General features: G+C 35.0%; 1 protein-coding gene across 13 annotated transcripts in view; it reads left to right on the forward strand.

Annotated features, from left to right (window-relative positions):
* BAZ2B (bromodomain adjacent to zinc finger domain, 2B) overlaps positions 1 to 13,780 on the forward strand; it is a 203,641-nt gene that overhangs the window by 106,822 nt on the left and 83,039 nt on the right. For all 13 annotated transcript variants that reach the window (XR_826954.1, XR_826955.1, XM_010858994.1 and 10 more), the window contains 3 exons: positions 5,465 to 5,675; positions 11,622 to 11,714; positions 11,825 to 11,886. Coding sequence is in view for 11 of the 13 variants with exons in the window: in XM_010858994.1 (XP_010857296.1) it covers positions 5,465 to 5,675; positions 11,622 to 11,714; positions 11,825 to 11,886 (366 nt within the window). In the remaining 2 variants the exon portion in view is untranslated. The remainder of the gene's footprint in view (positions 1 to 5,464; positions 5,676 to 11,621; positions 11,715 to 11,824; positions 11,887 to 13,780) is intronic.

A 13,780-nucleotide genomic window follows, 5' to 3' on the forward strand; every position in this document is an offset into this window, starting at 1 on the left:
TTGCACTATTTTTTCTGTAACGCCAGCCAAGATATGCACAAGCAAGAGAAATAGAAAGCATTTGCTAAAATATCTGTAACAAATACTTATGTACAAAAAATTCACAAAAGACGAGCTCCCCTCTTGAAGCAGAGCACATGGCGGTTGACACTGGAACAGATCAAGCCACTGGCTGGGGTTGTGAGCCACGCACTCATCCAGAGGGAGAAAGTTACAGGTGGAGATTTTCAGTTTGAACGTTAACATTTCCAAAGTTTGGCAACATTATGTTTTAAAATTATGCAAATTATGTAAACAAGAGGTACATTTTAAATTGATCTACATGCAAAACTCCATGTCATGCAAGGACACCAAGCACCGGGATTTCTCTCACAGACAGAGCCCATGGCGTGCAGCACTCAGTTGAAGGAACAGCAGTGGCAGGCGGGCGTGCCCAAAATTAAGATGCTTTACTTTCTTGAAGAGATCTCTAGTCTTTGCCATTCTATTGTTTTCATCTATTTCTTTGTACTGATCACTGATAAAGGCTTTCTTATCTCCCCTTGCTATTCTTTGGAACTCTGCATTCAAATTAGTATATCTTTCCTTTTCTCCTTTGCCTTAGCTTCTCCTCTTTTCTCAGCTATTTGTAAGGCCTCCTCAGACATCCATTTTGCCTTTTTGCATTTCTTTTTCTCGGGGATGGTTTTGATCCCTGCCTCCTGTACAGTGTCACAGACCTCTGTCCATAGTTCTTCAGGCACTCTATCAGATCTAATCCCTTAAATCTATTTGTCACTTCCCCTGGATAATCATAAGGGATTTGATTAAAGCATACCTGAATGGTCTAGTGGTTTTCCTTACTTTCTTCAATTTAAGGCTGAATTTGGTAATAAGGAGTTCATGGTCTGAGCCACAGTCAACTCCCAGTCTTGTTTTTGCTGACTGTATAGAGCTTCTCCATCTTTGGCTGCAAAGAATGTAATCAGTGTGAATTCGTATTGACCATCTGGTGATGTCCATGTGTAGAGTCTTCTCTTGTGTTGTTGGAAGAGGGTGTTTGCTATGAACAGTGCGTTTTCTTGGCAAAACTCTATTAGCCTTTGCCCTGCTTCATTCTGTACTCCAGGGCCAAATTTGCCTGATATTCCAGATATTTCTTGACTACCTACTTTGTCATTCCAGTCCCCTATAATGAAAAGGACATCTTTTGGGGGTGTTAATTCTAGAAGGTCTTATTGATCTTCATAGAACCTTTCACCTTCAGCTTCTTTAGCATTACTGATCAGGGCATAGACTTGGATTACCATAATATTGAATGATTTGCCTTGGAAACAAACAGAGATCCTGTCTGTCATTTTTGAGATTGCATCCAAGTACTGCATTTTGGACTCTTGTTGACTATGAGGGCTACTCCATTTCTTCTAAGGGATAGCTTCTAAGTAGGTAGATATCCACAGTAGTAGATATAATGTTCATCTGAGTTAAATTCACCCACTCCAGTCCATTTTAGCTCACTGATTCCTAAAATGTCAATTTTCACTCTGCCATCTTGTTTGACCACTTCCAATTTACCTTGTTTCCTAGACCTGATACTCCAGGTTCTTGAGCAATATTGCTCTTTACAGCATCAGACTTTACTTCCATCACCAGTCACATCCACAACTGGGTGTTGTTTTTGCTTTGGCTCCGTCTTTTCATTCTTTCTGAAGTTAGTTCTCCACTGATCTCCAGTAGCATATTGGGCACCTACTGACCTGGCGAGTTGATCTTTCAGTGTCCTATTTTTTTGCCTTTTCATGCTGTTCATGAGGTTCTCAAGGCAAGAATACTGAAGTGGTTTGCCATTCCCTTCTCCAATGGACCACGTTTTGTCAGAACTCTCCACCATGACATGTCTGTCTTGGGTGTCCCTACTCGGAATGGCTGATAGTTTGATTGAGTTAGACAAGGCTGTGGTCCATGTGATCAGATTGGTTAGTTTTCTGTGACTGTTGTTTTCAGTCTATCTGCCCTCTGATGGAGAAGGATAAGAGGCTTATGGAAGCTTCCTGATGGGAGAGACTGACTGACAGGGAAACTGGTTCTTGTTCTGATGGGCAGGGCCATGCTCAGTAAATCTTTAATCCAGTTGTCTGTTGATGAGCAGGGCTGTGTTCCCCCTGTTATTTATCTTGGGCCAGACCATGGCAGAGGTAATGAAGATAATGGTGACCTCCTTCAAAAGGTCGCATGCATCCACTGCTCACTCAGTCCCCCCAACCCTGCAGCAGGCCACCTCCGACCCACTTATTTTTCAAGTAAGAACAAAAGCCTGCTAGTCAACAACCAGGATTCTAATTCAATTCTGCTGTTAACTGTCACACCCAGTGTAACATAGCTGTGGGCATATATGGACACTGAGAACATGAGAGATCAGTACCAAAAAACTAAAAGTCTGGAAATTTATGTCACTAATCTACCAGGTAGGATTTTTGATGGCTAGGCAAGGGCCTATACTAGAAAGCCAACTGTATGAATCCAAGTGTAGAAAGGAGATATTTGACAGTCCTAAGTCTTTGAGGATAACATACTATGAGTAATGGAAAGCATCGTCAGCATTGTGGAAACAATTGTGTCAAACCGTGTCTTTCTCAACTGCTTTTAATTGGTGACACTCATCTCCACACATAGATAACTGTTCTTATTCTTTAACATCTTTCAAGTGCTATTCAGTATATGATATTAATAAACTTTGTTATTAAGATTAAGAATCCCTATGCTGTAAAGTTTATGGTATATAAAGCTCTGATATCATAAAGTAGCTACAAATAGACATAATGCTAAACTGTGAACTAGTTGTAAGGAAATCCAACAAAATTCTTATTTTTCTCATGAAAATAACTTTTATGTTATTCTTAAACTAAGAAAAAAAAGTAATAAGTTAATTTTCTTTTGTTGAGTAAGTTTTGGCTACTGAGTGAATTAAACTGTAAGCTTCAGATTCCTAACAGTCCATTTCTTATTTTCTAAAATCCAGGAATCAAAAGACATTATATCCATCCAATATATGCAACTCCCTTAGAAAGCATTTACTTTAGAAATGTCAAGGGCAAAAATGTAAATGACAATGTCACTATATTGTCTGGTAAGCTTGGGCGCCAGCATATTCCGTTTCTTTTTTGACACTAAGCTGAATAAAACATAAGTGTAAAATTGTACCTGGATAAAACAGAAAAACAGATCAAACCCTTTAAATCTTGGCTAAAAGTTGATTTTATTATTAATAAGGTTCCTTAAAAACTGAATGCAGATGCCTTTACAGCCTCTTTTATTAGTCTTTCTCTTCTACTTCAAGTGTCACAAATGTCACTTTTATATTTTTCAATTTATGTGATGCTTAGTGCCTTGGTGCCTAAAAGCATACCAGAAAAATGAAAACCTGAACTAATCAAAAGCTTCCCATTGTGGTGAACATAAAAATGGTTTCATGGCTTCCTTCTTAGTGGTTTATGGGATGAAAATGGAGCTAGTACAACTCTTGTTTCCGTTGACTTCATTGAAATCTCAGCAAAAATAAATCCTTATTTTCCTCAGAATTAATTTGTGAAATTATTTTTACCTGGAAATTACAGAAAGGGGTTAGTATAGATATTATTGTATACATGGATTATATTCATTAATTTTTTTTCTGACACAGTTCTGCTTTGCCATAATCTTGGCTGTACTTTCATGACTGAATATTGGGTTCAGTCATTTATCAAGTTTAAGAACATCTTTGTAACATCAACTAAAAAAGTACATGTGGTGGTTAAGAGCACACGTTTGAGAGTGAGAGAATTGGGTTCAAATCACAGTTCAGTTCTTTGTTGCCTCCATACCTTAAGAAATTATTCAGGTGGGCTTGAATTCTCTCAGTTGTAAAGTAAATACAATAAAATCCACTGTATTAGATAATACTATTGTGAAGATTAAGGAACATAACATAATCAAAATGCCTGGAACTAAGCACAGTGCTTGGAATGTGGGATGTAACGGTCACCCATTACGGTAGCAGGATGGTATTTACATTTTTTAGTACCTCTTGAGTGAGATATTCTTAGAATCCTTGCTCCAAGTTTAGGTATCATGGCATAAAATATAACTCAAGAACTTTTAATTACTTTTGGTTGCAGAATTGCCCACAATGGTTCAAGCTAAATTCCTAATTTGAGATTCTTTTTAAGAAAAAAGGCACATTTAAAACATTTTCTCAAATTTTACACTAAATGAGTTATTTCTTTAAAAAGAAATAAGTGAATTATTTTAGGATTATTTTAAAAGGGTGCCTTTCTAATATCTGAACATAGTGATTTGGACTGTAAATAAGGTAAAATAGTGTTGTTTTCTAAGAGAAAAGCAGCTCATCACAAACAATAATATATTTGTTTTGATTGACATACAAAGGATAATGAAAACCAGACTCTGATGGTATCTACACACTGCACAGGATTATTCCTATAATACATTAGCATTATGCTGGTAAATGTGTTTCCATCAGCAGGCTTGCAGTGGGAAATCTCAAATGTACCATTATCACACTTTGAAACAATAGTTCCTTGATTTCAAATAATAGTCACTGTTCAGATATTAAATTGTCCTTTAATTGCTGTAATTTTCTGAACAGTTTATTTAAATCAATATCTAGATAAGGTCTACACATTGGGATTTTTTTGGTAGATCCTTTTCCTTTCTTTCTTTTTTTTTTTACTTCTTGAAATTTATTTATTGAAGAAATTGTTGAAGTTTGTAGAATTTCCTAGACTGGATTTGCTGTGTAGTTAAACATATACTTCTCACCCTGTTTTTCCTGTGAAGTTATAATAATTAAGTCTAGTATATATTTGATTTCCCTTTGTGAGAGGGCAAGACTAATTTATAGGTGATGAATTGAATCTCCATCAGGAGACTTATGTCTATCTAGCTGTCTCTCTTTTTGGTTGTTGGCAACCATTCAAGTTCAATACTTTGATTTGTTCATCAAGTATTGAAAAATTCTGATACATTAACTCTTAGATTCCTTCTTGGATGTATTAACTGTATTGTTTCTATAAAGAGAGCTTTCATCTGTTATTTGGATAGCTTAATGTTTGGTTTAACTGATAGTCCATGAGAAAAATCCATAGAGGTATCATCACACAACTAATATTTTTAAATATCTGCCAAATTTATGGTCATTATAGTTCAGAAATGGTGATTTTAAATATATATCTATTTATATGTTTATACATATATATATAGAAATCCCTGTATTTAAAGTTGAATTTATTACGAATATAAAACATGTTACAAGTCCATGAATAATTCTAAACATAAATTTATTTTAAAACGTATAATCCCTAAAGGTTGTAATAGCTCTATAAATTTCAAAATATCTGCGAATTTTCCTAGAATTATTTCTGACATGTTAACCACTTGTGTTTATTTTGCTTATAATACATTATTTCTATAAAATGTTAATTAAAAGGGAATGCAGTGGTGTCTTTTGAAAGAAGAGGATGTCATTCCCCGTATCAGGGCAATGGAAGGTCGTAGAGGAAGACCACCAAATCCAGATAGACAGCGAGCAAGAGAGGAATCCAGGATAAGACGTCGGAAAGGTCGGCCTCCAAATGTTGGCAGCACTGAATTTCTAGATAACACAGATGCCAAATTGCTAAGAAAACTGCAAGCTCAGGGTAAGAAACATAATGTATTTGACATTGTAATAATCATATTAAAAAGTATAAATATTTCTTATATTTTTGACTTATGGATGATTGACACTGCTCTCAGTTTCTGAAAAGGAGATATTTGTGTTAGAATAAAACTGAAAAACTAAGAAGTCCCACTGGTAACCGGAGTTCTTTGATTAGGTAAAGCTCCTTTGAAGAGCCGTACTCATAAACACAATATACCCTGTGTGTTTAGAATTACAAAGGTGGATGATAAGCTTTTAAGTGCTGTGTGCCTAGTCGCCCAGTCATGTCCGACTCTTTGCGACCCCATGGACTATAGGCTCCTCCAGGTGATCTTCCTGACCCAGGGATCGCACTCAGATCTCCTGCATTGCTGGAGGATTCTTTATCAGCTGAGCTACCAGGGAAGCCCAAGCTTTTAAGGCTTGCACTGAAAAGGAATCTACCAGCACTTGGCACATGCCTTAAGGTTGTGCCAGCCTTCTGGAAATGCTCATTTTAACAGCCCCAATTCCTTGAGGTGGTACAAGGGAATAACTCCAAGATATGTGGATCTGTGGAGTAAATTTTCAGTCAGAGAACTCCAGTTACTGGTATGTAACCCCAGTCTTTGGGTTCTTCTGTAGTATGCATATATTACATACATTTTCAAAATGCCCAAGTAGTAGTTTTAATTCAAAAATATTTATTTTAAGACCACCAGAAAGTATCACTATTAAGCACAAAGTACTCATAATAACCTCAGATGTACTTACTTATGAGTCAAAATTGTACATAAATTATTAACATTAAGTTCCCAGGCTATGTCTGACACAGAAAAAGCTGACTAAAGAAAATAGTCCTGTTATGAGTTTAAGTTACTAGTTACAACTGGGAAGCCTCTTCTTGTGAAGATTATCTGAATGTGCATCAGCATACATGTTGGTGTCTTATATTCACAAGCATGTATATACACATACCTCAATGTAAAATAAAGGTTCGGTAATAAGAACTGACTTGAAAGACATGCAGGATTTTATTTTTTACGGGTTTTCTCTGGGGGAAAAGCATGACGTTTTGTTGTTTATTGTAAACAGCACAATAATATTGACTTCTTTGTAGCTTTTTTGTTTTTATTACAAAATAAATGTCTGTGACAAAAACTCATAAAACAGAATGGCTTCTGTAAAAAATGTTAATGAGTGGAATCATTATTAACAATTATTTCGCTAGTCTATCCAGTAATATGTACACACACTCCTACACACACATGTCTTCAAATACTCATATATGTACATATGCATATAAAATATGTTGTTTTACATATATTGGGCTTCCCCGGTGGTGTGGCAGTAAAGAATCCACCTGTACTGCAGGAGATGCAGGTTCAATCCCAGGGAAGATCCCCTGGAGAAGGAAATGGCAACCCACTCCAGTATTATTGCCTCAGAAATCACGTGGACAGAGGAGCCTGGTGGGCTACAGTCCATGGGGTCACCAAGAGTCAGACATGATTTATTGACTAAACAACAACAATTACATATATATCCTTTTTGATGTCTAAGATAAATGGCTTATAGTATATATATTATTCATCTTGTCTTTTTTCCAGTTAATTTATCTTGAACATCTTTCTGTATCAGCACTTAAAAATCAACCATATTCTTTTAATGGCAGAATAGTAAGTGATACTATGTATGATTCTACCATACTTCATTTAAGTAGTCTTCTTCTGATGACTGTTGTAGCTCTTTCCTGATCTTTGCTATCACAAACAGTGTTGCAGTAAGTACATATTACACGAATCTTCACATCCTTCTAAAGGTGTGCCTGTGTATAGTGTAAAATTCTAGAGATAGAATCTCTGAATCAAAACATATGTTCATTTTCACTTTGGGTAAATAGACAAATATTATCTCCAAAAAGATTGCACTAATTCATACTTCCGCCAATGGCATGTAGGTTAACTGCCTGATATTTAACTTAATGTTGTATAAGTTTTTATCTTCCATAGTATGTTCGTTAAATATTTTTCATGTTACTCTGCTTGGTTCCTTTTAAGACTTATCTCCCCTGAAAAATTGCTAGTGAAGGTTAAAAGGAAAGTTAATATGTTAACTGATGGAGCCATACATGATGAGTTTTAAAATTAGTGTTGTCAGTAAACCACTGTCTTTTCTGAAGAATGTGTAACACTGGGGAATGTGCATTGTTTTTTGTGTGTAAAACAAGAAAGCTTGAAATTAACTGATATCCAAAGTATTGGCTCTTCATGCATGTTTTGCATATCTTATACAAGTAGCATTAATACTTAATATCCAAAATGGCAACTTTATAAAATTGACTAAATTTTTTCAAATTGGAAGTTAATTATTCAGCTTTTACTCAGATGTTTTTTCTCCCTCAAGATTTCAAATTGGTTTGTATTCTATTGTAGTTTTTCCCTTGTTGTATTATGTTGCATTTCGCAAATTCTTTTACATTTGACCTTATTGTGTACGTATGTTCTTTCTTGCATACATATAAATGTTAAATATTTAGCAGTAAATAATTATTAATATATACAAGTAAATGTGGTATAATATGCATGCTTTTTCCTTGGGAAGAAAGGAAAATAGCAAAGAATCTCTATCCCTCTTTTATTTCTAAAAGGTTTCTACTCAACAATTTGAGGGGGTTACCTGAAGGGATTCCGTAAGATTCTGTTTCATACAAGGATTCAACTAGGCTAAACAACTGGACTTAATTTGAAGAAAGATTCAAAACAGTAAAAAAAAAAATGCAAATTTGTACTTTTAAGCATTGTGAAATGAGAGGTCTTCTAATTTCTCAGAGAATACATATGGGAATCTGATAAAATCTGAATATAAAAAAAAAAAAACTTTCAACCTGTCTAAATAAACCTGCTTCTTAATTGGTCAATACCATTCATATCTCAAATTTTCTAAGATAGCTAGTAACATCTGTCCATTTCATACATTATGGAATCCAAGATGCCTTAGTCTATGCAAAGTCCTGTTATTTCAGATGTTCCACTAAGAAAGCAAAATGCTGCCAATTTTTAGACACATTGTGATTTTAGACATGTTTAAAAATGCATCTTAGAATCAAAGAAATGTGGTATATGTAAAATAGCCCCAATTCAAAGTGAAAATAAACTTTATTTCAAAATAAATTTTTTATTTGAAATTTACAAATTCTTCATCCATGAAAGATATTTTTCAAATTAATATTTCAAGTGTTCATTACAATAGATAATATATTCAACAACCATAAACCAAATAAATAAGAAAATATTGGGAACTGTTTATTCCACAGAGCCTGAGTGAATTTTCTAGGTCTGTAACTCATTCTCCTTCCCCCATAGTATCCCTAATTAACTTCTTTTTTCTTTTTTTGTATTCTTTTTTTCATATTTTCTCTAACTGTTCATAATATAAAAGTTAAGCTGCATAAATTTTAAATGATTAATCCAAATTGTATCTTCCTTGCTAAAATGAAAAGAATATCAGCTGAGCTTCCTAATGTTTTTAAAAATTACTGTGAACTTGTGTGGAGTTTGAAATTGACTGATACATTCATATACAAAAGTACACCTATATATGTGATAAAATTTTCCTGATCATTTCCTTATTGATTATTTCCTTATTGATAAACTCAAATAAGCCAAACTGCTGTTAGAGAGCATCAGTTTAGCTGGGAACAAAGCATCATACTTATGCCACATTTTCTAGAAAATACATTTTTTTAACCCCTTGGCTTCCCTGGAGGCTCAGATGGTAAAGAGTCCACCTGCAGTACAGGAGACCCAAGTTCGATCCCTGGATTGGGAAGATCCCCTGGAGAAGGAAATGGCAACCCACTCCATATTCTTGCCTGGAAAATCCCATGGATGGAGAAGTCTGGTAGGCTACAGTCCATGGGCATAGAGTAGGACACAACTGAGCAACTAACAGGCTTTGCAACACACCTTTATATTTTATGGCAGATTTTGGTCTTTATAGCAGAGTTTAGTGAAAACTTTTAATCTTAAATGTTAAAAAAAATGTTTATCTGGATCTATCCTAGTTGAAAGCAGTGTCCTTCATAAGTATTATTATCAGAGTTTGCTAATTCTGTAGCCCAGTTTATACATATCGATTTCCAAGAGTATTTCATGAACAGGAGACTCCTTTTTATGTGGCTCAGAAATTCTTGATGATGCTCAAAACTGCTTAATATTAAAACTTATTCAAAGGTTGGAGGTATATGCTAGCATCAGCTTCTATCCTTCAGGTCTCCTGGATAAAATCAAACCCTCATATCTTGCCTCCTTTTTTAAGTGTTAACGATAGATAATCAGCCATAGTAAGCAACTTCATCTTAGCTGTTACAAGGACATAGAGTTATGTTTCTTTCAAAAATCTCAAGATACTCAAATTTCTTTAAAGGTTTTAGAAGTAGTAACATACTTCTAAACTTTAGAAGTAGTAACATACTTCTAAACTTTAGAAGTAGTAACATACTTCTAAACTTTAGAAGTAGTAACATGGACTATGAAGTCAGAAAGTCCAGGGTATGTATCTTAACTCTGCTCTGTAACTTCTGTGACCCTTAGTTTTATTTTATAAACTGGGTATAATGTTGACTGTCTTATAGGGTTGTTATGAAGATTAAACAAAATCGTGTAAATTTAATACAATAGTTCAATAAATGATAGAAGTTATTAGTAGCGCTCAAGTAATTCAGATGTTACCTGATCAATTTCATTATTGGTAAATATAATATATAAGTTTCTTAAAATTAATCATCTGCTACAAGGTTGAAAACAATGTCTAATGTAAAGTGGTATTTTCTAAAATGATTTTATGAAAGATATTATGATGCACCACTTTTATAATTAGAAATATTCTGATCAAGTTTGCCAGCAGAATAAAGCATGACATTACATACCATCTGTATCAGTTACCTCTTGCAACAGTAATGCTGGGAGAGAACCATCGACAAAACCTCAGTGGCATACAACACTAAGCATTAATTGTTTGTGCAGATGGAATCAACTGGTGTTACGTTAGGCAGTTAGGCATCTCTGCTGATCCTGAGTGGACTTTTTAAAATTTGTGAAATGATCTAGCTCCCAATCTCCAGCAGCCTAGTCTGAATATGTCCTCACAATAAAGGGCAAGGCATAGAAGTAACGGTATAAAGAGTTCAAGTACACTTTCAGACTTATGCGTGCATCACATTGCTAACATTTTATTGGCCCAAGCAGATCACATGGCTGAACTCTAAATCAAGGGCCAAGAAAATATGTTCCTCACACGTCTTGATGAGTGGAACCACAAAGCCACATTGCAAATGGCACAGATAGAGGAAGAGATGAAGAATTGGGCCATTAATTATGTTCTATCCCAGTTTCATACATTTGTCCTTAAAAAGTATGAGAACTAGGTTGTCCTGAGAAATCAACATTCTCTTTTTTTTTTTAGGAGAGAGGGTCTTTTTCCTTCACAAGTGAAAGTATCAATAGATTCAGAAGCTTTGCCATTTATATAGCTAATTGAAATGCTTAGTTTGGGAGACTTTAGTCTATATTGGATTCTTTTTCTATGTACTGTTTTTAAGATTGAAGCTGAATCACTTTTTTACATATTAGCAGCTACTTTCCTACTCAGTGATGATTACACAAAATGTGAAAAAAAATGTTTCTGTATTAGCCTCTGTAATGAGAATTAAGAGAAGCATCATTCTTATTTTATAGGCTCATATTTGATGAAAAATTGGCACTTTCTAGGGAAAATGAATATGACATTTTCTGCCATTTTCCTACTGAGTATCTAATGTTACGTTTGGCAGTTTTCTTAAAAATCATGTCCTTCGTGATGATACCAGTTTCACAGTTATTGTTTTTAGGAGAGCAGTTATGTTGTTATTAATTTGTTGTTATTAAGCTGTTAATAACATTGCTTAAAATTTTGTGTTTTTCAGAAATAGCCAGGCAAGCAGCACAAATAAAGCTTTTGAGAAAACTGCAAAAGCAGGAACAGGCTCGGGTTGCCAAAGAAGCTAAAAAACAACAAGGTTCGTAATTTAAATGGTAGCATCAACTTGAAGAGTGAGTATTGGGTAACTCACAAGAGGCATCTCTTCTTTGTTCCTTTTCTGATCTGTGCTTTGATTTTTCATCATAGCAATAATTGCTGCTGAGGAGAAGCGAAAGCAAAAAGAACAGATAAAGATTATGAAACAACAGGTATGTTTATTGATTGGAACTGATTTTTAAAACACGGGCATTGTCTTGCAGTCTATATGTATATTTCTGTATGTGTATTGGACTTTACAGGTGGTTCACTGGTAAAGAGTTCACCTGCCAATGCAGGAGACACAAGTTTGATCCCTGAGTTGGGAAGATCCCCTGGAGAAGGAAACGGCATTATTTCCATTATTCTTGCTTGGAAAATCCCATGGACAGAGGAGCCTGGTGGGCCACAGTCTATGGGGTCACAAATAAGTCAGACATAATTTAATGACTAAACAACAACAAATATGTACATTATTTTCATTTTGATTTCTGAAATAACTATATTTCACAGTAATATTATATATCTGTATTAGAAAGTTCTCTTTTATGAATTAAAATTCACTTCATTTTAAAACTAAGTCTTCTACTTCCATGTTTTTAAGAATTGATTCAGTTCAGTTCAGTCGCTCAGTCGTGTCCGATTCTTGCGACCCCATGAATCACAGCAGGCCAAGCCTCCCTGTCCATCACCAACTCCCGGAGTTTAGTCAAACTCATGTCCATCGAGTCGGTGATGCCATCTAGCCATCTCATCCTCGGTCGTCCCCTTCTCCTCCTGCCCCCAATCCCTCCCAGCATCAGGGTCTTTACCAGTGAGTCAACTCTTCGCATGAGGTGGCCAAAGTACTGGAGTTTCAGCTTCAGCATTAGTGGTTGGTGCATAGACTTGGATTACTGTGATGTTAAATGGTTTGCCTTAGAAACGAACAGATCATTCTGTCAGTTTTTAGATTGTACCCAAGTACTGCATTTCGGACTTTTTTGTTGGTATGAGGACTACTACATTTCTTCTAAGGGATTCTTGCTCCAGTAGTAGATATAATGGTCATCTCAATTAAATTTGCCCATTCCAGTCCATTTTAGTTCATTGATTTCTAAAATGTCGATGTTCACTCTTGCCATCTCCTGTTTGACCACTTCCAATTTACCTTGATTCATGGATCTAGTATTCCAGGTTCCTCTGCAGTATTGTTCTTTACTATTTTATAGTTTATCCTATTTCCTGATGGCTAGAGATCCTGCATATCTTATCAGTACTTTAAATTCAGCTATGTGATCCTAAACTCTTAAGGTGGCTACAACCTAAATATACATAGTTTTTAACTTCTCATCAAAGAAGCATCGTAGTTCCAATGTCCCAGAAACGTTAATACCAATGAGTTTTCATCAAAATACTTACCTGAGGGTAGTTTCAGAAAGCCATCTAACTTATTCCTCATTGCCAGCAAAGTTAATCAAAGTAGAGCTTAGGTCTACTCACATAGTCAGTTACATAATGCCTATTTTAAAGTCAGCATTAGTTCTAGAATAAAATAGTAGCATGTGCTTCTAGATCATTTATTCTACCTAGTAAACCAATATCACCAGGTAGTTTTCAAGGAAATATTCTGGAAGCTTGCAAAAGTATTATTATGAAACAGAAGGAACAAAGGCATTGGAATATAAAATACACAGCTCTGTAGTTTCCTTTTGATTTAAGGCAAAATATTTATTTTCTATGAACTTTAGTTTTCTTTTAGTAAAATTTTATTTAGAAATTTTTTTTAGCCACACCATGTGGCATGCAGGATCTTAGTTCCCCAACTAGGGATCAAACTCATGCAACCTGCACTGGGAGCACAGACTCTTTAACTACTGGACTGCCAGGATAGTCCCTAGTTTTCTATTAGGTAAAAAGAAGAAAAGTTCAAGTCTTTTTATGATAAAAAAGGATATTTTATATAAAGAGCTCAGTTCATGTATTGTATACCCAATATTATAAGGTAAACCTATATTAAAGAAATTTATAAAAAATGTTTATCTCTGCTAATGCTAATGACACCACTACCAAATACACACACACACA

The sequence above is a fragment of the Bison bison genome, unplaced genomic scaffold (genome assembly GCF_000754665.1).
Source record: "Bison bison bison isolate TAMUID 2011002044 unplaced genomic scaffold, Bison_UMD1.0 scf7180017864452, whole genome shotgun sequence".
NCBI classification, from domain to species: Eukaryota; Metazoa; Chordata; class Mammalia; order Artiodactyla; family Bovidae; genus Bison; species Bison bison.